At 45.6% G+C, this 24,818-nt stretch overlaps 1 protein-coding gene across 1 annotated transcript in view; it reads left to right on the forward strand.

Annotated features, from left to right (window-relative positions):
• nphp4 (nephronophthisis 4) overlaps positions 1-24,818 on the forward strand; it is a gene marked incomplete at both ends in the record, with an annotated part of 904,050 nt that overhangs the window by 845,696 nt on the left and 33,536 nt on the right. Inside the window, one exon of the mRNA XM_084333446.1 lies at positions 6,478-6,657. Within this exon, the coding sequence (XP_084189572.1) occupies positions 6,478-6,657 (180 nt within the window). The remainder of the gene's footprint in view (positions 1-6,477; positions 6,658-24,818) is intronic.

A 24,818-nucleotide genomic window follows, 5' to 3' on the forward strand; every position in this document is an offset into this window, starting at 1 on the left:
CATACGCCTTTATGGATCCAGGAAGTTCTGCAACATTCTGCACAGAGTCCTTGCTCAGACAGCTGCAGGCCACAGGAAGCAGAACTACCATTTTGTTAAGAACTATGAACGAGGAACAGGTCATAAAGACATCCATGGTAAACTGCATGGAAATCAGTGCTCTTGACAGCAATGAGTATTTGGAACTCCCAGAGGTTTACTCACACTCTGTGATTCCTGTGAAAGCTGAAAATATCCCAGACCAGGAGGATATAAAGCAATGGCCATATCTACACCAAGTGAAACTTCCTAGAATAAAAGCAGAAATCGGACTGCTGATCGGCAACAACGTTCCAAAGGCTTTGGAGCCATGGATGATAATTAACAGCCAGGGAAAAGGACCTTTTGCTGTTAAAACCACTCTCGGATGGACAGTCAATGGGCCACTCACACAGGGCACTGGGAACGTCGTTACCACAAACAGGATCTCTCTGGTAAGGATTGAGGAATTGCAGCAACAGCAGATGAAATATGATTTCCCAGAGCGCCAGCACGAAGAGCGCCTAGAGATGTCTCAAGAAGACCATATATTCATGGGAAAGGTCTCAAACTCAGTAAAGCTGCAAGACGGGCATTACAATATCGGATTGCCTTTACGGACTGACGAAGCTGAGTTCCCAAACAACCGCTGTCTCGCTGAGCAACAACCATCAAATGCACACAGCACACACACCCACACGCACACACTCACTTAAACAAACAACACACTGCAGCACCCACTCTCCACACTTTAGATCACACAAACACACTTTATATTTATTGATAAAGGATTTGCACTACAACTCGTACACCTACTGTAAATTGTACCTAAATTGCACCTCATCCTATTTCTGCCTTGCACTATATAGTATTGTATATTAGTACACTACACAGTATTGTATATTATATGGTAACTCAGTTACGTCTACTCTGCATCGAACATTGTACATATGTCTATACTGAACACTGTGACCTCATTTTTTTACTTCTAATTTACATGCTATACTATGTTATTTTATTTCATACTTATCTTGTCTTGCACAGTCTCTGGAGCGTAACAGTAAGAAGCATTTTGTATAAAAGTATTCTGTACTTCTGTATGACAACTATTAAAGAAACTTGAACTTGAGCAAAGGGTCATGAGCTTGAAACGAAAGCTGTTAAAGAACCCACAATTTCATGAGGAATATAGAACACTTATGGCTGTACGAATGGATACCTTTCTGCAGGCAGAACTTGAACTCCCTTTGATCCCATCGGTCTATTGGACAGATAGCACATCTGTGCTTAAGTATCTGAACAATGAAACCTCAAGATATCACACCTTTGTTGCCAACAGAGTGAGCAACATCCGTACGGAATCTGATGTTACACAGTGGAGGTATGTCAACGGCACTCTGAATCCCGCTGACTGCGCATCGAGAGGCTTATCAACAGCTCGCTTCTTGAATTCGACATGGATACAAGGTCCTGAATTCATGCAACATCCAGAATCGGAGTGGCCACAATGCCCAGAATGCACATTGACAAAGGACGATCCGGAAGTAAAGGTCTTCACTATAAATGTTGCTCCGGTGGATCAGTCTGTGAATACAGTCATGAAATTAATCACCTACTACTCTGAGTGGCATCGCCTCAGAAAAGCCGTAGCATGGATATTGAGGATTAAAGCAACACTAAAAAAGGCCTGCAAAGAAAAGAAGGAAACGAAAGGTGCACCGGAAAAGAAAAAAGGAGATTGCAAAGCGCTGTTGTCTGTTGATGACTTACAGGAAGCCGAACATGCCATTATCCAATTTTGTCAATCAACAGAATACAAAGAGGAACTAGAGTCACTAAGGAAAAGAACGGCTGTGAAGAAGACCAGTCACATCCATAAACTTACCCCAGTTCTTCATGATGAGCTAATAAGGGTTGGTGGAAGATTGGTCAGGTCTGCAATGCCCCCTGAGGCCATGCACCCCGCCATTCTGCCAAGAAAACATCATGTAACGACATTAATCATCAGACATGTCCATGAAACCGTTGGACACAGCGGGCGGAACCATACACTATCACGCCTGAGGCAAAAGTATTGGATACCTAAGGTCAACTCTGCAGTCAGGGCAGTGATCGCAAAGTGTGTCTACTGTAGGAGGTCGAGTGGCGTCAGAGGTACACAATACATGGCAGACTTACCCCAGGACAGGCTGCTACCTGACCAACCACCTTTCACAAACGTGGGTGTAGACTACTTCGGCCCATTTGAAATGAAAAGAGGGAGAACAATGTTGAAACGGTATGGCGTGATCTTCACGTGCCTGAATATCCGAGCAGTGCACTTGGAAGTTGCTCATACACTTAATACAGACTCATGCATTAATGCAATAAGAAGATTTGTAGCCAGACGAGGCACAGTCAAGACCATGAGATCTGATAATGGAACGAATCTTGTCAGGGCAGAACGAGAGCTACGAGAGTCTATTCAAGATCTGGACAATCTCAAGATTCACGCCACCTTACTTGAGAAAGGCATATCATGGACATTCAACCCACCTGCCGGATCACACCACGGTGGAATATGGGAGAGACAAATAAGAACAGTCAGACGCATTCTTGGAGCTTTAACACGGGAACAGACTCTGGATGAGGAAGGATTGGCTACACTTTTATGTGAAGTGGAAGCCATAATTAACGATCGGCCCATCTCTAAAGCCTCCAATGACCCTCTGGATCTGGAACCTCTCACACCAAATCACCTCCTTATCCTCAAAGAAAAGCCTTCACTGCCACCCGGAGTATTCAGCCTAGATGACTGTTATGCCAAGAGAAGATGGCGTCAAGTGCAATACATGGCAGACCTGTTTTGGAAACGGTGGACAAGAGAGTACCTGCCAGAACTGCAAGAAAGACAAAAGTGGACAAAGAAAAGGAGAAACATGGCGGCCGGTGATATTGTCTTAATAATAGACGACTCTGCTCCTAGAAACTCGTGGATCATGGGACGAATCACACAAACCCGGCCAGACAAAAAGGGTTTTGTGAGACAAGTCGAGGTGCAAACCAAGACCAACACCTTGATCAGGCCCATCACGAAGCTTGTCTTACTCCTTGAGGCAAAAACATAAGAAGACCCCCCCATATCTCTCTCTTCCCCCCCCCCCCCCCCCCACCATATCCCCTTCTTTTTCTTTCTCCCGGCCCCCCCTCTCTCACACGGACATCGCACACATTACACACTTCGTGGACTGTGAGGCGCTTTTTTGCGTTTTTGAAAGCTGAACTTTTGAATCCCTCGTTGGGGGGACCTTATGGACCGTGAGTTTTTGCGTTTTTTGAAAGCAGAACTTTTGAATCCCTCGTCGGGGGGACATGGCTGTTAAAAAAAAAAAAAAAAAAAAAAAAATGTAATTTAGAATATGATATCTGTTTCGTTTTGGCTGGCTCCTCCTGATTTTGTTGGTAATTGTACCGTTCTCTTACAGAACAATTAGGGGCCGGTATGTTGGAGCCAGATTCAGTCCTTAATATTTATTTATTTATTTAGTTAAAAATATGAAGCAATATTGTTTGGAAAACGATTTGAAATGAACTTGATTGATAACATCTTTTATTTGTTATGACTTGGATGCTTCAACAACGTGGAGGCGTGTCTGGTCCAGCCCATTTTGAACCGGTGATTACAGCACCCTAGTGTGTGAACTCACTTTATCAATGGACTGGTGCGCTAGTAAAAAACATGACACTGGAATGTAAGGCATGCAGCCCAGACGGTTTTTGACCGTTGCAAGCGCTATGGATTTGGAACTTTAGAAATTGGAAACAGGACACCATGCAACGGGAATAAGCCAGCACACCTCCACGTCATCCGGTAGGAACCCATTCACGCTAAACAAAGCTTCAAGTAAATGACAATAAATACTCTTTTCTATAAACCAAACAATTCATCTCAGCAGTTTTCTTACGGAAAAGCGCAAGCGCGCGTCAACCAAGGCTGTGGATCTCACACTGGTAATGAAATAATCAGAAATTACCCCCCCCCCCCCCCATTTCATGCATTCATGATGGAACATAATACCTATGATATAGATTTGATTTGGGAATAATAGCATGTACAGGCAAGAAACGGCAACGTTTATAGTAGAATTGACGTATAAGCCTATTACTCAGCCTTTTCGGGAATTACCCCAGACCACGCTATAACGATACTTATATTCACCACGGTATAACACGGTGGATGGAAACATTTATTATTTTTCACATATTGAACGATAGATAGGTGATGTCAAATGGGCCATAGTATTGTATCCATAGCTATAATATAGAATATAGTTATAGCTCTACAAACAAGGTGACGCACTCCTATCTTTTAAAGCATGGCAGTGCTAGAACGGGGCCCGACTAATTCCCGGTGGTCAATGAGTTAAGGCCTATTTTAATGTCCACCTCCTTTCAAGTCCCTCTTCCAAACAGCTGTATTGTGAGAAACTTCCAAGACAACAGCTCTTAATCAACACGTGAGCCACTCAGATTACTGCTGCTGAACAGGGAAGTGTTGCCAAACTGGCACACTAGCCACTCAGTGACAGCCAGCGCCGGCAGAATATCCACTTCCTTATCTTAAAGTCCCCTTCTGTAATCCGAACAAACAAATTAGTTTAGCCCCTCTATCATTCTCTAGTTGACTGACTGAGCTCTTCATACAAGGACTAGACAAAAGGTAAATATCATGTATGAAATCTTGTAGGATATTTTGCTGTTTTGTTTTGTGGCGTTCAAAAGGTTTGTTTACATCAGTAATGTTTGTAAACACCACAGAATGTGCGTGAATGAATCCCTATATTTTCACGGTCAGAAAGAAAATGTCTGGATTGAGGCTTTTATCAGTAACAACCTCGCTGTAGTAACACCCTTTTTTTTCTTTTCCCTCTGCTCCCTTCTGCCCGGCAACCCCCACCTTCCCTATTTGACAGCTGTTATTATTCATAACTGGGCCCACAGTCAAAGAAAAGGCTATGTGGGGGGGGGGGGGGCTTCAACTATTTTCACAGAAATCTACCGTCAAACTCATAATACTTACTTGTATTCAGAAGACGAACGAGGAACGTGTTGTCCTAGAGGAATTAGCCCCCCACCCCCCTCAACCAGAAAACTCGACAGATGTATTTTTCAAAAGAGTGAGCTGTATATATGAGGCGTTGCTTTGATCTGTCTCTCTCGGCAGGTTAGCTCAGTGTGGTATAGTACTGGGGAGAGCCTTAAGAGGCTGATAAAAGTCTCTCACACACTACAGAATGGTGCCGCTTCTTTCCTCAGTACAATGAAAAGGGGAAAACCGGCCAGTAAATCCATGCCTCGTCTCTCTCTCTCTCTCTCTCTCTCTCTCTCTCTCTCTCTCTCTCTCTCTCTCTCTCTCTCTCTCTCTCTCTCTCTCTCTCTCTCTCTCTCTCTCTCTCTCTCACATAATCTCTCTTTCTCTTCTAACTCTACTTCTTCCTGCCATATATCTTTCTTGTCTATCCTCTCCTTTACCTGTTTACCTCTCGGTGTCATCCCTGTTTGTCATGATTCTCTGATAATCTTGTTCTCGCTCTTACTTTTTTCATCTACTTCTTGTTCTCTTGCTTTTTTTCTTTTCTTCATGCTATCCATGTGCACCCTCTTTCTCTCACTCCTCTCTTCCCTTAACTGTCTTTCTCTCTCTTGATATATATCTCCTCTCCTTCCTCCCTCCTTTCTCTCTCTACCTTTCTGCCTTTCTTCCCACTCTCTCTCCCTCACTCCCCTCACTCTCTTTCCCACTCTCTCCCTCCTCTTACCTCTCTCTCTATCTCAATATATTTATCTCTCCTCCTTTCTCCCCCCTCTTTCTTTTTCTTTATTTATGTATCTCTCTCCCTTTCTCTTGCTCTCTCTCTTGCTCGTTCTTCCCACTCTCCACCTTTGTCTGTCTGCCCCTCTACTTCTCTCTCACTCTCTGTCCCTCTCTCTCCCTCCCCTTACCTATCTCTCTCTATCTCAATATATTTCTCTCTCCTCCTTTCTCCCTCCTCTTTCTTTTTCTTTCTTTCTTTCTTTCTTTCTTTCTTTCTTTCTTTCTTTCTTTCTTTCTTTCTTTCTTTCTTTCTTTCTTTCTTTCTTTCTTTCTTTCTTTCTTTCTTTCTTTCTTTCTTTCTTTCTTTTTTCTTTCTTTCTTTCTTTTTCTTTCTTTCTTTCTTGCTTTCTCCCTTTCTATTGTTCTCTCTCTCTTCCTCTCTTTCTTCCCACTCTCCATATTTGTCTGTCTGCCCCTCTACTTCTCTCTATATATCTCCTTCTCTCTCTCTCCCTCACTCTTTCTCTCTCCCTATCTATCTATCCCCTCACATGCTCTTTCTCTCTCTCTCCCTCTCTTTCTTTGCCTGTCTCTTTCACCATTGCTTATCATCTCATCTAACATCTCTCTTCCCTCTCTCCCTCCATCTTATCTGCTCTTCTCAGGTGGACCCGGCAGGTGTGTTTGTTTTGCCTCCCGGGGCAGTGCAGGAGCTCCAGCTGAGGGTGCAGCCATGGCGTTCAGGCAGCCGCTTCCTGTACGTCAGCGCGGTGGATGTGGAGCAGCAGCGCCTGGTGACCGCCTGGCTCCTCTGCCTCAATGTGCACAGGCCCGTACTGTCCAAGGTAACACACACAGAACATTAATTTGATGATTACCCAGGACGAGTTCACAGTCGGGCCAGGCAATATGGGGGGGGGGGGGTCATATCACGATATTCGCAAGGACCTTTTTATACATATCACAATTAGGGGTGCACCGATGTATCGGTCGGGTATCGGTATCGGCCGATAAGTGCCTTGTTGACTGCAATCGGCCTATCGGCCGATAAGCTCGAATGTGCCGATGGCAGTAGCCGATAAATTCAGTGCGTCCTGCCAACGGCGCCGCCCCCAGTCCCCCACACACACACACACAAGCTACTGCATCAAAGTTACTACTAAATATTCAACATTCTCTTTTGAGACTCCGCTTCAGACTCTTATCATTTGGCACTAAAAGCTAAACATTGTCACCGATATGGCTGTCCGCAACATGTCATTAATTGTGTACGCGAGGTGGTCGCTCAGTGACGACGCTAACATGAGCTAGGTTAGCTAGCATGAGCTACCGGCAGATAGAAGACTAACGTTACTGGTGAAAATGTGATTTACGTTGGAATACTCCTTTGCCAACTTGCTGTACTTTGCTTGCAGGTCTGCAGCCATTATTGCTGGATTATGAATAGCCCCAACTTTAGCCAACGTAACGTTATGGCTAAACCTTTAACGTTAGTTAACGCTAGCTTTCGGTTAGCTGTTCAATGCTATTAATAACACAACCAAGCGAGCCCATCACAGCTCCCCGTCAACACCCCTCTCTCGGGAAGATGGCATTTAAGAAAGTATCTGCTGTTAAAATGACACAAACAGTTGTTTTGTGGCATTAACGTTATATAGTTAGTGTTACACGTTCAATAACATCAGCATATTATATACCCGAAGATAGCAAGCAAGGCATTACTCCGCTCATAGCTCAGTTCCCTTACGTTGCTCATTCCGTACCCAACTACCCATTCTGCAATCTGTTAATAAAGTTTTCAACCAGACAAATGTATAGAAAGGCTTTGTTTTATTATAACATTTGTTGCAGTAAAATCATTGTCTCGTTTGGTCATCCTGTGGAGCGATGGTCGGCGGGCAGCTAACGTATTAGCTACGTTAAGTTTGTTGTGCTCTCGCAAGCAGATCAATGGCGGCATGCCCGAAAGTAGAAAATGAATAAACGCTTGCCGATTGGTGGTAAGAACAGCAGGAGGTGGGTGCTAGCGGTGTGGCGTAATTGGCCGAATCGACTGTCAATCAAAATGGTTCTATTGCATTGGTTGAAAGCTCTGGTTGAGAGAATAGTATCCATCTGCAGGCCGCCAGACGATACTGGGAGAGTGATAGTGATACATGGCATGGTGGAATTAATACCATAAACATATTTCTTGATGTTTCCTTTTTTTAAGTAAGTAAAGAGGCCTACAAATACAAACATACACATACAAATATACAGTAGTTTCATTAAAAAATAAATATATATAATTTTTTATTTTTTTTTATTACAAATACTTATTTTTTGCCACAAGTATCGGTATCGGTATCGGCCGATTGTGTTAGTTGAACAATCGGTATCGGTGGCCAATTTTCATATCAGTGCATCCCTAATCACAATATCAAAGACAGGCAATATGCCCAGCTGTTGACAGGCATATTGCTCAGCCGTTGACAGGCATATTGCTCAGCCGTTGACAGGCATCTTGCCTGGCTACTGTCAGCATACGTATATCACATTGAACACACAGAATGTTCAAATCCAGCCAAGTCTCGAAAACGTCCGGTAAGTACTTCACCCTTTTGAAAACCACTACGCCATTACTCTACTGCAAGCAGGTCAAATTCGCACATCATACCTGGCCAGGGTACTCCTCGGTCCTAGTGTCCCCCAGGTTACACTATATGTTATGTGTGCACTAGGGATGTGCATCTCCTCACTGAGGCCGATGCGATGCGCATCTCGATACGGTGCCAACGAAATGATACATTAACGATACATTTGAAGGACCGGGCGATGCGATACGATTCACCCCCTGTTGAGATACGATACGATACGATTCGATACGATTTGATTCAACATAATGCGATTCGGGGCGATACGATGCGATTCAACACGATGCAAAATAATGATACAATTTTATGGTATGACAGAGGATTTGGTTGTATTCCTTATATGCAGCTTATATTATTATTAAAAATAAAATAATCTACTGTAAGACAATTTATATAAAAACTCTTGGGTGCCTAAGAAGACTTTTGCATAAACTGTCTTTTCTATCCACTTTAGCTAAAAACACACACACAATGTATACACACTACTGTGAGACAATAATAATCACACACAAAGGGATAATGGCTTATAGCAGACTTAAATGATTTTATAATATTTCAGATAATGAAATTAAATGTTTATCATCAACTATCCAATTAGTATTTATATTGTAACGTTTGGCCACGTTAAATCATTGAACAGAGAGAGAGAGAGAGAGAGAGAGAGAGAGAGAGAGAGAGAGAGAGAGAGAGAGAGAGAGCCCGTCTGAGTCGCGTAGTTGATGATGTCACACACTAGGCTAGGATCGGATGTCAACAGAACACACGGAGCCTGGATAGCCTGCTGCATGAAGCGATATAAAGAAACTGTGAAGTGCCACAGAACAAGTGACACTTTTTGACAATGACATCCTGAGTCGTTCCAATATAGCCGTATATACCTATTTTTCACATGTAATTATATGCTTCATTATTCAATTGATGATGGACAAAGATCTCCCAGAATGACAGAGTGGGTGTGAAGTGCCACAGAACAAGTGACACTTTTGGACAATGACATCCTGGGTCGTTCCTATATGACCAGTATAAATAACTCTATGATGGCTCTACTTATAAAAAATGGAACTGAGCCTTTAAATGTCTCCATAGAAGGGGCCGGTGTCTGTGAAAAGGGAGTGAACCTGCGGAATGTGAGGCCATGGAGAAGAGAGGGGCCACTATAGCCGTATAAACTATTTTTCACATGTAATAATTATGGAAACATATATACTGTTGGTATAAAGGTATATATATATAATGCTATATTAATTATATGTTTCATAATTCTCTGCTTAAAAAGAATGATATGCTTGGCGATGATACCTACAGAAGGTATCATAACCCTTGCCTGTCCTGCCTGCATTCTCTTACTGTTCTGCCTGTTCTGTACTGTTCTGCCTGTTTCTCTTACTGTTAGAGTGAGTCAGAACGAAAGAGGCCCCATGCAGTAAGGGAGTGACCGGCTGGAATGCAAGGCCAAGAACAGGGAGTCCTGAATCTATAGAGGGAAATCTTAAAAAACTATATAACAATTAAATGTTTAATGTGTACAGTAAAAGTTTTCATAAATGGCATGCTTATAATTAATAGGAATTAACTGTCATTAGAGAATAATACTAAAAGAATGATGGGTAAAAACTGCTTTCTGGAGGAGATCTTTTAGGAAGCTTGATAAGAAATCCTAGGGATGGCTTCGTGCCCGGTACCATGTCACGTGATCCCCACAGACAAAGCAGTTGTCTGTTCTGAAGGAATAAGGGACTTTCTGTTACTTAAAAACCACTAGGTAACGAGAAGTAACGTTAGTACCAAGAAGGAGGAGCTCATACGAATTACGTATTGTACTCTGGTTTGCTAAACAAAAATGACAGCCTGTGACTTCACTGTGTTTAGACCAATCGGAAATATTGTAAGATGGATATAAAAGGGACGGTTGCCCTTTCAAGAGCCAGACTTTTTTGGGAGAGATGGGAAGAATGGTGCGAGACACGGGGCACAAGCCGAACCAGATGAGATGTTTTGTTCTGTGCATATTTTAACTGAAATGGACACTTTCCACTTCAGTCTCTTCTTGTAACTAGCTTTTTCTAATTAAAATTACCTCTTTATAAATATGATTTGTATCCTTTCTTCTGACCAGACGACCGGACGACCAGGGTAAGCATGAAATGTGTTTTGCCTTGTAACTTCACCCTGTTGCGTTTTGATTAATGCAAAATAGAATAAGTGGCTTTATCCCTGCATTAAGGACTAAAGGTGGATTCTGTATAATGGGATTATCAAGTAAAGCCATACAGTGATAATACGTGTACTTAGGAGATATATGATTATGTATTAATGCAAAATAGAATAAGTGGCTTTATCCCTGCATTAAGGACTAAAGGTGGATTCTGTATAATGGGATTATCAAGTAAAGCCATATAGTGATAATACGTGTACTTAGGAGACATATGATTATGTATTAATGCAAAATAGAATAAGTGGCTTTATCCCTGCATTAAGGACTAAAGGTGGATTCTGTATAATGGGATTATCAAGTAAAGCCATACAGTGATAATACGTAAAACGGATAAGGAAAATGGACCTCATCTAATTAAAGAGAGTCCGTCCCAGTGCAAATAAAATAAAAGATTCCGCAACTTCAATCACTCGACCTAAGGTCGATGACTGACGGGGGTCGGAACGGTGCATTCGCTGTCTCTTGTCGGTCAGTGGTAACAACAACATTTTGTAGACTCGGTTGGTTCTGCGTGTCAACCACTTCACAGGACGCTGTTTGAGGTCAAGATAAGCAGACCAATGAGTTATGAAGTTATCGATCTGACCTAAGAGCCAGCGTGGGCATTCAACATGGCGTCCCTGGCGATGGGCATTTATACTAACCAAAATAGGTGCTAAACGGCCGAAGAAGACAGGACTACTGTCAAAAGCCTCTGGAGTAAAATTAAATTACAGATTTGGCAAAAATTAAAGTAGAAAGCTCTACTGGCGACTCGAGTGGAAGGCTGTACTCGGGGATATCACAAATGAATAGAAAGCTCTATCTTGGTGATTAAAGCAACGTTTACTCACAACTAAAGGGTAACATAATGTTTATAGAGCTCTGGGGGGAGTTACAAGTGCAGCATAATTTCGTGCTTTGCCCACAGGAAGAGAACTGGCCCTACCCAAGGCGAGGGCTCCCTAGCCCAGAGACACTGTTTGTAAGGAGCGGAGTGTGGATGTGAAGCGAAGTCAAAACGACCGTTCACAGAAAAGCGAGGGCTCCCTAGCCCAGAGACACTGTTTGTAAGGAGCGGAGTGTGGATGTGAAGCGAAGTCAAAACGACCGTTCACAGAAAAGCGAGGGCTCCCTAGCCCAGAGACACTGTTTGTAAGGAGGGGAGACGATGTGAAGCGAAGTCAAAACGACCGTTCACAGAAAAGCGAGGGCTCCCTAGCCCAGAGACACTGTTTGTAAGGAGGGGAGACGATGTGAAGCGAAGTCAAAACGACCGTTCACAGAAAAGCGAGGGCTCCCTAGCCCAGAGACACTGTTTGTAAGGAGGGGAGACGATGTGAAGCGAAGTCAAAATGACCGTTCACAGAAAAGCGAGGGCTCCCTAGCCCAGAGACACTGTTTGTAAGGAGGGGAGACGATGTGAAGTGAAGTCAAAACGACCGTTCACAGAAAAGCGAGGGCTCCCTAGCCCAGAGACACTGTTTGTAAGGAGGGGAGACGATGTGAAGCGAAGTCAAAACGACCGTTCACAGAAAAGCGAGGGCTCCCTAGCCCAGAGACACTGTTTGTAAGGAGGGGAGACGATGTGAAGCGAAGTCAAAACGACCGTTCACAGAAAAGCGAGGGCTCCCTAGCCCAGAGACACTGTTTGTAAGGAGGGGAGACGATGTGAAGCGAAGTCAAAACGACCGTTCACAGAAAAGCGAGGGCTCCCTAGCCCAAAGCTACGTGACACGCAGCCAAGACGACCGTTCACTGAATGTTCCCTGGATGGCTACCTAGCCCGAGGCTACGTGACGCTAGCTAAAACGGCGTGTTCACTGGAACATGGGCTGACAAGCCAGGAGTGAACTGGATGCTAACTGGATGACAACCTCCAGCTCCAGGAGACGCTGAGGCAGCGGGAGCGGGAGCTCACGGCCCTGAAGGGGGCGCTGAAGGACAAGGTGGCCACGCACGACCGGGAGATCCGAGACCCTCAGGGAACAGTACAGCACCGACATGGAGAGGCTGAGGAGCAGCATGGAGCAGGTGTTCCAGTCTCAGGCAGGTATCGAGGCAGAGCGGCAGCGTGTGAACACCTCGGTGCGCTCCCTGCAGCAGCAGCTAGAGGACTGCAGGGACGAGAGTGCCCACTGGATGGAGCAGTTCCACACCACCAGAGACGAACTGCGAAGCACCAAACAGGAGCTGCTGCAGTCTCGTCTGGAGAAGGAGGAGTTTGAGGAGGAGCTGAAGGAGCTGCAGGAGCGAGATCACTCCCTGCAGTGCATAAGCCCAGGACCACGTGGTCACGAGGAAGTGAGGCAAGCGAGAGCAACCTATATATCTCCCCGTGGTGAACACTCAGGGGTGAGAGTGACATCTACAAGGTCTCACAGACAATCACCAAACATAACAGTCACTAACTACCCAGTCTGGACCGATAACTCTGATACACCATGGTCAATCCTCACCTTCACTGGACCGTCATTGACGAACTATGGTAGATGGGAAACAAGCATGGTAACGGCAGGAGGCTCTTACTACCGGAACCTGAGGAAACAGGTAATGGAAAAAAGGACCAAAAAGCCCCTGAAACCAGGCAAGGCAGTAATCACAGAGTGTGATTATGAGGTGTTTCACGCGGAGAAAATTGTCCATGTGACACTAAGTCAAGACCAATACAAGGAGATAGAGTCCTCACACATAAACTGGGACAGACTGGTGTCCCGTATAAAGGAACTACTGCAGAAAAGGGAAATCTATGCTGGCCACGGTACTAAGGACATGCCCTACCGACTAGCCATAAACCTGATGTGGGGCAGGTCTCGAGGATATGGCCAAAGAGGCATATGGTTGGGGAAAGCCGTAATCAGCGCGATCTCAAGCCTAAGGAGTGCAGGGCACACGGAGATCCGTCTCATGATGGAACCTAGGGACCATGAGTCAATAACCCTGGCCGTGGATAGAGCCGGGGAGGGTGAGGAAGACGAGGACGATGAGCCTGCATTGGTACCTCTCACTCCCCCTCCGAACCCTAAGGGATCGGGACCCGTACCCAGGAAAGAAAGGTCCAACTCCCAGAACTCCTCCCGAGCAGCGGAGAGAGGGAGATCATCCACACCCAGGAGACCGACAGTACCGTTCGAACCTGAAAAGGCGGAACCTGCGCGATCTCAGGCCAGGAGTATCCATAGACTTCTAGGCCGTCCCCCGGACTCAGGGGACGACCCAGCAAGTAGCGAACAGGAGTATACTGATCTAAATCAGGACTCAGGAATGGAGGGAGACCGGGATAGGTCACGCTCCAGAGCATCCTCCAAGTCTTCATCTCGATCAAGATCTAGGGAGAGAGTTCGGTACCCGAGGGGCGAACCTCCTAGACCTCGAAACAAGAGAGCGAAACCGGTCAAACTGAGACCTATAGGCAAGGGGCCTACTCTGAAAGGCACCACCTTTCAGTCACCCTCGGGCTTGACCTGGAGCTCAGGATTGGAGGACGTCTCCGAAGAGAGTGAAGGAGACTTGGAAGGAAAGGAAACAGGGGATATTATGCCAGCATATCCCGTGAGATGGGGAACGGCTCAGGCCTTAGCCCGGTCACCCGTGGCAGAAAAAGTGTTGTCTCACCCTGGGGTAACAGAACCATACAAGCATGCACACTTACATGCAGGCTATGACATACTACGTGAACAGGTGTACAAGCTAGACAGGGCCATGGCTGAAATAGCCAGGAGAGAAAGAAACTGGTTGAACGAGGCCCCGTCCATAAGCCCAATCCGAGCCCTGAGACACAGCACAGAGGAACACCGACCGGAAGTGAGCCCTCACTCCATACTAGCCCAATCTCCCGGAGACATTTACCGACCGAGAGGAAAGAGTTCACATACAGGCAGGAGTCTGCGTGACAGCACCCAATATGGAGAAAGCAACAAAGCACAAGAATTGTTAAGCAAAACCCAAGTGCTCAAAAAACTGGCCCCAGAAATGCTTCGAGGGGAGACCCAGGCTGCTTATATCCATAAGTGTGCTCAGATTTTCCATGGGTCACCTCTCTATGATGACCCGGAGGCCGCTCGCATTTTGAGACACCTCAAAGGACTGGAGGTCCCCGAAGGGGCTTCAATGGCCCAAATGATGGAAATGGAAGTAAGAATCCCCGGTCAAGATCCAGGGGAAAATATGGTGGAGAAACTAATCCCACAGGTGCGAGACGGGAGCTTGTCTCTCACTGTTGCAGCAGAATCAGTCATACGTGGAACGCCTAGGCAAAGATCAGGCTTACTGCTTGAAAAGCTATTCATCGGTGTACCAGGTGGTAACCGTCTTGCAGCCAAATGCGCAGCATGGTCCCGAGACCAGTTACGGACGGAATGCATGCTGTATGACCAAGTCAAAATGCTTTCTCAACACAAATACTGTAAAGATGTCCGTCTTTTCTCTAAACCAGAGTAGAGAGGACAAAGAATTTGTAATCTATTTCATGCAAAGGGGATTTCCTGACAGTTACCATCTGGTAGGTTAGCACCTGTACCAACCATATCAGCTGCGTGAGATGTACACTCACCAGCGCCTATGGATAAAAATTGAGACTCTGCAAACTCTCATCAAGCTTAGCACCTTGACGCGGGGGGACAGAGCGAGCATCAGGGTCTCTATATCCGACGGGCCTATCAGATTTGTGGGGACTCGGAAGCTTCAGCATACAGGACGCTGTGGTGCTTGGGCGGCCGAGTCACTGGTTTATAGGTCTGTCAAAACGGATTGGAGGTCCTGGGGCTTAGAACATTCGTGAGTTGGGCTTTATGCTAATTGAATAGGTATCAAAAGCCGAAAGAATATGAACTGAAATAACTGCGGTCAGGGGCCTCTGGAGTAAAATTTATTACAGATTTGAGTTAAAACCTTACTCAAGTGTGATCTTATCAGCAAGCAATCCTCTCCAACCAAGACTCCTCCTAAGTGCTCGAGATCTGGAACAATGAGTGACGTAGAGGTCTGCAAAGCGCAGCAGACAGCCTAAGAGGTAAAAAATCTATCAGGAACAAGAGAGGGTTCATAAGAAACCACTTGAAGTGGCGTTTACTCGCGACTAATAGGGCTAGGGAGCCCTAAAGTCACTTGAACTTGAAGTAACTAAATGCTTACTTAAAGTCAGAACTTAAGTAGAAAAAACTCTACTTTGTAAATAGCAGGCTGAAATAGCCATTGCGAATAGCAGGCTGAAATAGCCATTGCGAATAGCAGGCTGAAATAGCCATTGCGAATAGCAGGCTGAAATAGCCATTGCGAATAGCAGGCTGAAATAGCCATTGCGAATAGCAGGCTGAAATAGCCATTGCGAATAGCAGGCTGAAATAGCCATTGCGAGCAGGCTGAAATAGCCATTGCGAATAGGAGCGAATAGCAGGCTAACTAGCCATTGCTAACAGGACGAGGCTACTCACATGATCAGACAGGTATATGATAACCTTGGACATGCCGGAAGTAGGAGGATGTTGGTATACCTGAGAACTAACAACATTCTCATACATAAAGCCAAACAAAGAGCGATAACAGTCCGAAAGGCCTGTGAACAATGTGCGCTGGTAAAGGTGCGCTGGTAAAGGGACAAAACCTGAACCAGTGCCGCATTCTTAGACAGGGGGGGGGGGTCCCCCGGAGTCAGCGGACGACGCAGCGAATGGCAAGAAGGAATATACTGACTCAGGTCAGAAATCGGAAATGGAGGAAGACCGGGATAGGTCAAGCTCCAGAGCATCCTCAAGGTCCTCATCTAGACCTCCCAGACCTCCCAGACCTCCCAGACCTCCCAGACCTCCCAGACCTCCTAGACCTCCCAGACCGGACAGAGAGACATCGGCCTGGACCCAGGTTACAGGGCGACGAGAGCCCTGAATGGACCTGAAAGAGAGAAAAGGAATGAGTCCTCTGTGGACTGTATCTGTGATGTCCTGCGAGGCCTACGGACAGGGTCACAAGACCAGGCCAACCACACTTCAATAGAGGACTGCTGCTACAATTCTCGGGGATCCGTGGGGGTCGCCCGAGAAGTGACAAATCAACCTACCTCAAACTATGGGAGAGATCCAAGAGGTCAGAGGGGGCGACCCCATGATGACCAAGATGACCAAGGTGACCAAGATGACCAAGGTGACCAAGATGACCAAGACGACAACAGCCTGGGTGCATCGGCCGGGAACAACAGATGCAAGTCTTCCCGTCGGATACCAAGCAACAACGTGACCCCTATCCTGTCGAGCCGTCCAGCCAGGGAACAACAGATGCAAGTCTTCCCGCCGGCTACCAGGGTAACAAGGTACCGAGATGGCAGAGGGGGTGTGGAGAGTCACAGCCACGTGACCCCACAATCGCCATCTCGTCCCCCAGTACAGACTCTATTAAGACAATGGAAAATGACCGCCCAGAATGACAGAGTGGGTGTGAAGTGCCACAGAACAAGTGACACTTTTTGACAATGACATCCTGAGTCGTTCCAATATAGCCGTATATACCTATTTTTCACATGTAATTATATGCTTCATTATTCAATTGATGATGGACAAAGATCTCCCAGAATGACAGAGTGGGTGTGAAGTGCCACAGAACAAGTGACACTTTTGGACAATGACATCCTGGGTCGTTCCTATATGACCAGTATAAATAGCTCTATGATGGCTCTACTTATAAAAAATGGAACTGAGCCTTTAAATGTCTCCATAGAAGGGGCCGGTGTCTGTGAAAAGGGAGTGAACCTGCGGAATGTGAGGCCATGGAGAAGAGAGGGGCCACTATAGCCGTATAAACTATTTTTCACATGTAATAATTATGGAAACATATATACTGTTGGTATAAAGGTATATATATATAATGCTATATTAATTATATGTTTCATAATTCTCTGCTTAAAAAGAATGATATGCTTGGCGATGATACCTACAGAAGGTATCATAACCCTTGCCTGTCCTGCCTGCATTCTCTTACTGTTCTGCCTGTTCTGTACTGTTCTGCCTGTTTCTCTTACTGTTAGAGTGAGTCAGAACGAAAGAGGCCCCATGCAGTAAGGGAGTGACCGGCTGGAATGCAAGGCCAAGAACAGGGAGTCCTGAATCTATAGAGGGAAATCTTAAAAAACTATATAACAATTAAATGTTTAATGTGTACAGTAAAAGTTTTCATAAATGGCATGCTTATAATTAATAGGAATTAACTGTCATTAGAGAATAATACTAAAAGAATGATGGGTAAAAACTGCTTTCTGGAGGAGATCTTTTAGGAAGCTTGATAAGAAATCCTAGGGATGGCTTCGTGCCCGGTACCATGTCACGTGATCCCCACAGACAAAGCAGTTGTCTGTTCTGAAGGAATAAGGGACTTTCTGTTACTTAAAAACCACTAGGTAACGAGAAGTAACGTTAGTACCAAGAAGGAGGAGCTCATACGAATTACGTATTGTACTCTGGTTTGCTAAACAAAAATGACAGCCTGTGACTTCACTGTGTTTAGACCAATCGGAAATATTGTAAGATGGATATAAAAGGGACGGTTGCCCTTTCAAGAGCCAGACTTTTTTGGGAGAGATGGGAAGAATGGTGCGAGACACGGGGCACAAGCCGAACCAGATGAGATGTTTTGTTCTGTGCATATTTTAACTGAAATGGACACTTTCCACTTCAGTCTCTTCTTGTAACTAGCTTTTTCTAATTAAAATTACCTCTTTATAAATATGATTTGTATCCTTTCTTCTGACCAGACGACCGGACGACCAGGGTAAGCATGAAATGTGTTTTGCCTTGTAACTTCACCCTGTTGCGTTTTGATTAATGCAAAATAGAATAAGTGGCTTTATCCCTGCATTAAGGACTAAAGGTGGATTCTGTATAATGGGATTATCAAGTAAAGCCATACAGTGATAATACGTGTACTTAGGAGATATATGATTATGTATTAATGCAAAATAGAATAAGTGGCTTTATCCCTGCATTAAGGACTAAAGGTGGATTCTGTATAATGGGATTATCAAGTAAAGCCATATAGTGATAATACGTGTACTTAGGAGACATATGATTATGTATTAATGCAAAATAGAATAAGTGGCTTTATCCCTGCATTAAGGACTAAAGGTGGATTCTGTATAATGGGATTATCAAGTAAAGCCATTATAGTGATAATACGTGTACTTAGGAGACATATGATTATGTATTAATGCAAAATAGAATAAGTGGCTTTATCCCTGCATTAAGGACTAAAGGTGGATTCTGTATAATGGGATTATCAAGTAAAGCCATACAGTGATAATACGTAAAACGGATAAGGAAAATGGACCTCATCTAATTAAAGAGAGTCCGTCCCAGTGCAAATAAAATAAAAGATTCCGCAACTTCAATCACTCGACCTAAGGTCGATGACTGACGGGGGTCGGAACGGTGCATTCGCTGTCTCTTGTCGGTCAGTGGTAACAACAACATTTTGTAGACTCGGTTGGTTCTGCGTGTCAACCACTTCACAGGACGCTGTTTGAGGTCAAGATAAGCAGACCAATGAGTTATGAAGTTATCGATCTGACCTAAGAGCCAGCGTGGGCATTCAACAGAAACCAATAGCCAATAAATGTGAAGTTATCTTTGAACCTGTTGTCAAGCGTCTTCAATATACCCCCCCCCCCCTCCTCACTAATGGAACTGGTGTTGCGTTAGTTAGTTAGACACTGTAGTTTAGTTTAGCGTTAGCTGAACGGCTAACTGGCGTTAGCCAGAGGAAGCCCAATTCTATTCATGTCCTCGACTTCCACTGTTTGTTGTTGTTAACTGTGACGCGGCTCTCGCCTTCTGTATTAGTAGTATAGTATCAGCTGTGTGCAGTCACAGTGCACTGCTGACAGAAGTGGATGAGAGGAAATTATATTAATGCATCGGTTTTGACCGACGCAAAGATGCTACAACAAGATGCATCGCGAGTTCAACCTGAGTTCTAGCCGGTGCGCACGTATTCCACCGGTGCACGCGCATCGTGAACGTGTATGCCGGCGCACCGATGCAAATCGATGAATCGTCACATCACTAGTGTGCACATGTATTTTATATGTTAATAAAATTGCATTTATCTATAGTCCTAATTCTGTCACTGTTTGATGTCACAAAGAAGGGTGTATCCGAAAGCTGTCTACAACATTTGTAACAGGTGATGAAAAAGTAAACAAATAATTAACTGTATTAGACATTTGTTAACACTTTCAGTGCCCAACAGGGGGCGCACGATTTAGTGCTTGAATGCCCACCATCCACTTCAATGTTAGCGTTAATATTGCCTAATCTATGTTTTAAATTATGGCTATGTGTCTAATCTGCCCGTCGCTTATCAATGACTCATTTTCCAGTCAACATTGTCGAAGCGGATTGTTTTTTTATCGGTTCATTTCCGTTTTATAGCATTTTGAAAAGCCCTCGTTTTCAAGGAAAATAAAAAGATTCCGTGATAAACGCCCTGTACTGGAATATTCTAGAACGTTGTAATTTTTCTGCCTATTTCGATCGATTATCTTAGTTCCTGATCGCTCGCACAGCCAAACAGCCATATCACACATAGGGGAAAAGCTTATATCTCCGTGAAAACAGGTCTGATTATCCTAAGACTGGTAAAATAGATTCCTTACCTGAGATCAGATGGTATCCAAAAAGATTATTCCAATTCCTGATCGCCATTCCAAATATCGCTTATTGATTGAGTATTGGCTGCTGTAAATATATATTCCAGGCTCAAGTCAAGTCAAGAGTTTTATTTGTCGCGGCATACGAGTATACAATGAAATGCGGGTGGTCTTGCCCGCAACAATGTGCATAATACAATAGTAATAACAAATTGTGCAATAGAGTAGGAGTAGGGCATATCGGTATATGTACACAAATTGTGCAATAAAACAAGTAAACAGAGTAGGGCATATCGGTATATGTACATAAGTTATTTACAGAGCATGGTAGGACATGCTAGGTCCTGTGGTAGTGCAATACACTGTTAGCTACGGATGAGGCACTGGGTCTTTATGTACATGCTATATTATACAATCTCAAGTTATACTATACTATTCTTAAAGTGACCTTTCCTTAGTGGCCATAAGTGTGGGCGTGTGCAGCATGAGTGTGTGCTTGCTCATGTTAAAGTGGCTGCTAGTGTGTGAGCATGTACAGTGTGTGTCGTGTGTGTGCTCATGTGTGCTTGTGTGTGGAGAGTTCAGTGTTCAAGGCTCTGATGGCCTGGGGGAAGAAGCTGAGCCGAAGTCTCTCTGTCCTAGTAGCTGGTGTTCGCAGGCATCTGCCTGACCTCAGCAGCATGAACAGGCTGTTGTTGGGGTGGTGAGGGTATTTCATTATTCTGCAGGCTCTGGATTTGCACCTCTTGTTGTATAGAACCTGCAGGGGTGGTAGTGCAATACCCGTGGTACGCTCGGCTGAGCGCACCACTCTCTGTAGGGCCTTCTTGTCCTGTGCCGTGCTGTTCTGTGAGGGTTTCGGCGTGGTATAGGAGAGGAGATCCCAAATGCAGTTAACACGAGCAGAGAGAGAAGAAGCTGAGACGACGGATGAAAGTGAACAGGCTTTTACTAGCAGTTGCAAACAGGATACACGTTAAAACTGTTACAAACAAAAGCGAACTGCAAAACCCGGAAAACAATACACAGCAATGCTGGAATAATAAGGACTAAATAGGAACCGACTCACGGGGAATACTTAGAGACAAAACGGTGAGTACGTGACCGAACACAACTACAATACAAAACAAGGCAATGGTGCGACAATGAGTGAGAGGAATGGGCAGGTCTAAATAGAGCCTGTGAATAATAATTACTAATTAGTGCCAGCTGGTATAGGCCAGGCAGGTGAACACAGAATTAGTCAAAGAAAACTCACAACATTGTTAAAAGCATGTGTACAGGAATATCTAAAAGGAAACATATGTAAAACAAACCCTTAAAGGAACATACATATGTAAAGATGTTAACACTATTAAAAACATGTGTAAAGGGAATGAGCCTTAAAGGAAACACAAGTAAAGTATTAACACTTAAAAAACATATGCAAAAGAGATGAACCTTTAAAGGAAACATATGAAAAGATAAACCTATTAAAAACACAAGCTAAAACGCACCACACAACATGAACAGAGAACACAACAAAGCATTAAAGGAATCCAGCAAACCTAGACTCGAATGCCACAGAGAGTCCAGGATCTGGAGTTGCTGCGTTTGGCCACCAGAGGGCGGCAGAAAAACACTGTTCACATTGTTCGAGCATGATCCCTGGCTGGGACCATGACAGTTTCCATACCAGGCAGTGATGTTTCCAGCCAAGATACTCTCTACAGCTCCGGAGTAGAAGGACTGGAGTATCTTCCCAGATACTCTGAACTTCCTTAACTGTCTCAGGTGGTAGAGGCGCTGCTTCGCCTTTTTTACGACTGAGTCTATGTGTGTTGTCCATGTCAGATCCTCTGAGATGTGGACCCCCAGGTACTTAAAGCTGCTCACCCTGTCCACGGTAGCCCCGTTTATCCTCAGTGGTGTGTGTGTCTCCTGCTGTCCTCTCCTATAATCCACGATCAGCTCCTTGGTTTTACCAATGTTCAGGAGCAGGCTGTTGTCCTGGCACCAGCGTTCCAGTATCTCAACCTCCTCCCGGTAGGCCTTCTCGTCGTTGTCCGAGATCAGCCCCACCACCACTGTGTCGTCCGCAAACTATGGAGTTGGAGCTGAACTTGGCCACACAGTCGTGTGTGTATAGTGAGTACAGCAGGGGGCTCAGAACACAGCCCTGGGGGGACCCGATGCTCAGGGTGATGGTGTTGGAGGTCTGACCCCCCATGCTGACCGCCTGGGGCCTTTCGCTCAGAAAGTCCAGTATCCAGGCGCTCAGAGCGGAGCTCAGACCCAGCTCGATCAGCTTGTCCACCAGTCTGGTGGGGACTATAGTGTTGAACGCTGAGCTGTAGTCAATGAACAACAGTCTCACATAGCCCTCCTTCTGGCGGTCAAGGTGAGAGAGGGTGCTGTGCAGTACTTGGGAGACCGCATCATCAGTGGACCTGTTTGGCCTGTATGCAAATAGCATAGGGTCCATATCACTGGGGAGGGAGGCACAAATGTGATCCTTGACCAGCCTCTCGAAACATTTCATGGCCACAGAGGTGAGTGCCACCGGTCTGTAGTCATTGAGACATGTTGGGGAGGTTTTCTTTGGTACAGGGATGATGGGAGACATCTTGAAGCAGGCAGGGACCATGACTCCGCCAGGGATCGATTAAATATGGCGGTGAACACAGGGGCTAGCTGGTTAGCACAGGACTTAAGTATGCGTCCTGTTATTCCATCTGGGCCAGCAGCTTTTCTGGTGTTCACCTGCATAAATGCTCTTCTCACACTGTGTACCGACAATGAGAGAGCGTCCCCGCCCCCCCGCGGATGCCCCCCCCCCCCCCCCCTCCACAACAGCCGGCGCGCCAGTGACGTCACTAGCCGTTGAGCTAGCGGCGCCACTGTCTGCCCCAAACCGAGCATAGAAAGAGTTGAGTTTGTCCGCGAGAGAGGCGTCGTCGCTCCCCATTGAGGGGGCGCTGACTTTGTAGTCAGTTATCGTCCTCAGTCCCCGCCATAAGCCTCTTGTGTCATTCTGTGCCATTTGTGTCTCCATTTTGTCAGCATACGTCCGTTTTGCAAGTTTAACTGCTTTGCGCTGAGTATAGACTGTAGCCTTATACTCCTCCATGTTTCCTGACTCTCTGCCCAGGTTGTAGGCAGTGGTGCGAGATTTCAGAGCTGCTCTGATAGTACTATCCACCCATGGTTTCTGGTTTGGGAACACCCGCACCTTCTTTATGGGGACAATACTATCGGCAAGTGATGTTATGAAACTCACGACCGTGTCCGCGAACTCGCTGACGTCACTGGCGCTTCCTTGAAACATCCCCCAGTCTATGTCCTCGAGAGCGTCCTGAAGCGTGGCCTCTGATTGGTCGGACAATTCTTTTGCCTCACGTGACACGACGGCGTCACGTGATCTCTGTCTGTAAGCCGGGATCAGGAAAATGGAGTCATGATCGGACGTGCTAGTGGCCCCGGCTAATGGTGGAGTCTGTACAGCCTTGTAGCCGGCTCTGAACGGGGTGTAGCAGTGGTCGAGCGTGTTTCCCCCTCTGGTGGAGCAGGCGATGTGCTGAAAGAAGGATGGCATCACTTTTTTCAGGTTTGCCTTGTTGAAATCGCCAGCTACGATCATGGCTGCGTCTGGATGTTTTATCTTATGAATGCTGAGATGCTCCGCCAGTTCCGCCAGAGCCCTGACGTTGTTTGCCTGGGGAGTGATGTATACTGCAGTCAAAATGATGGCCGTGAACTCTTGGGGTAGGTGGAATGGGCGGCATTGAATGGCCAGATGTTCCAAATCCGGCGAGCATGAACGGGAGAGTACCTTTACCTCCTTGGGATTAACCCAACTGTTGTTGGTCAGAAGACATGTCCCCCCGCCGATGCTCTTACCGGAGGTTTCCGTGCGATCCGCTCGGAAGACGGTGAAGGAGGGAGAGACGCTATGGTCCGGAGTCGCTGGCTTCAGCCATGTCTCAGTGAAGCACATAGCGTTACAGTCTCTGATCTCTCGCTGGAATCGGACCCTCGCTCTCAAATCGTCCATCCTACCCTCCAACGAACGTGCATTCGCCAGAAAGATGGATGGGATTGCCGGGCGGTAAGCAGATCTTTTTAACCTCAGTCTGATTCCTTCTCTCTTCCCTCTGTGCTTCTTCTTTTGCCGACTCCTTTGTCCTTGTCCCGCCTGATCTCCGATGGCCAATCTTGGCATAAAGTGTCTCTAAACTCCTCTTTAAGTCTGGAGTTTAGGTCAATAAGTGACTGGCGGTCGTATGACGTCCCCGCCAGTGATGTTTCCATAAAAAAAGTAGTAAAAATAAACATAATGGCTAAAAGTGTGCACAATTGTTGCTGAGCGAAACCGACGGCGACTAACCTGAGCCGCGCCATCTTCTTGTCTAGGCTGATTCCCATCCCGCGATGACTTCCATGTTGATCAGACTTCTTACCAGCACAAGGAACCAGCTGGCTCTGCCCCTACATATCTACAGATCCCAGGTCAGTCTAAGCGACTGACCTGCAGTTACACAGGGATAGACGATAGGGGGCGCTGTTTTC

Source organism: Notolepis coatsorum (genome assembly GCF_963971535.1).
Source record: "Notolepis coatsorum genome assembly, chromosome: 17".
Lineage (NCBI taxonomy): Eukaryota > Metazoa > Chordata > Actinopteri > Aulopiformes > Paralepididae > Notolepis > Notolepis coatsorum.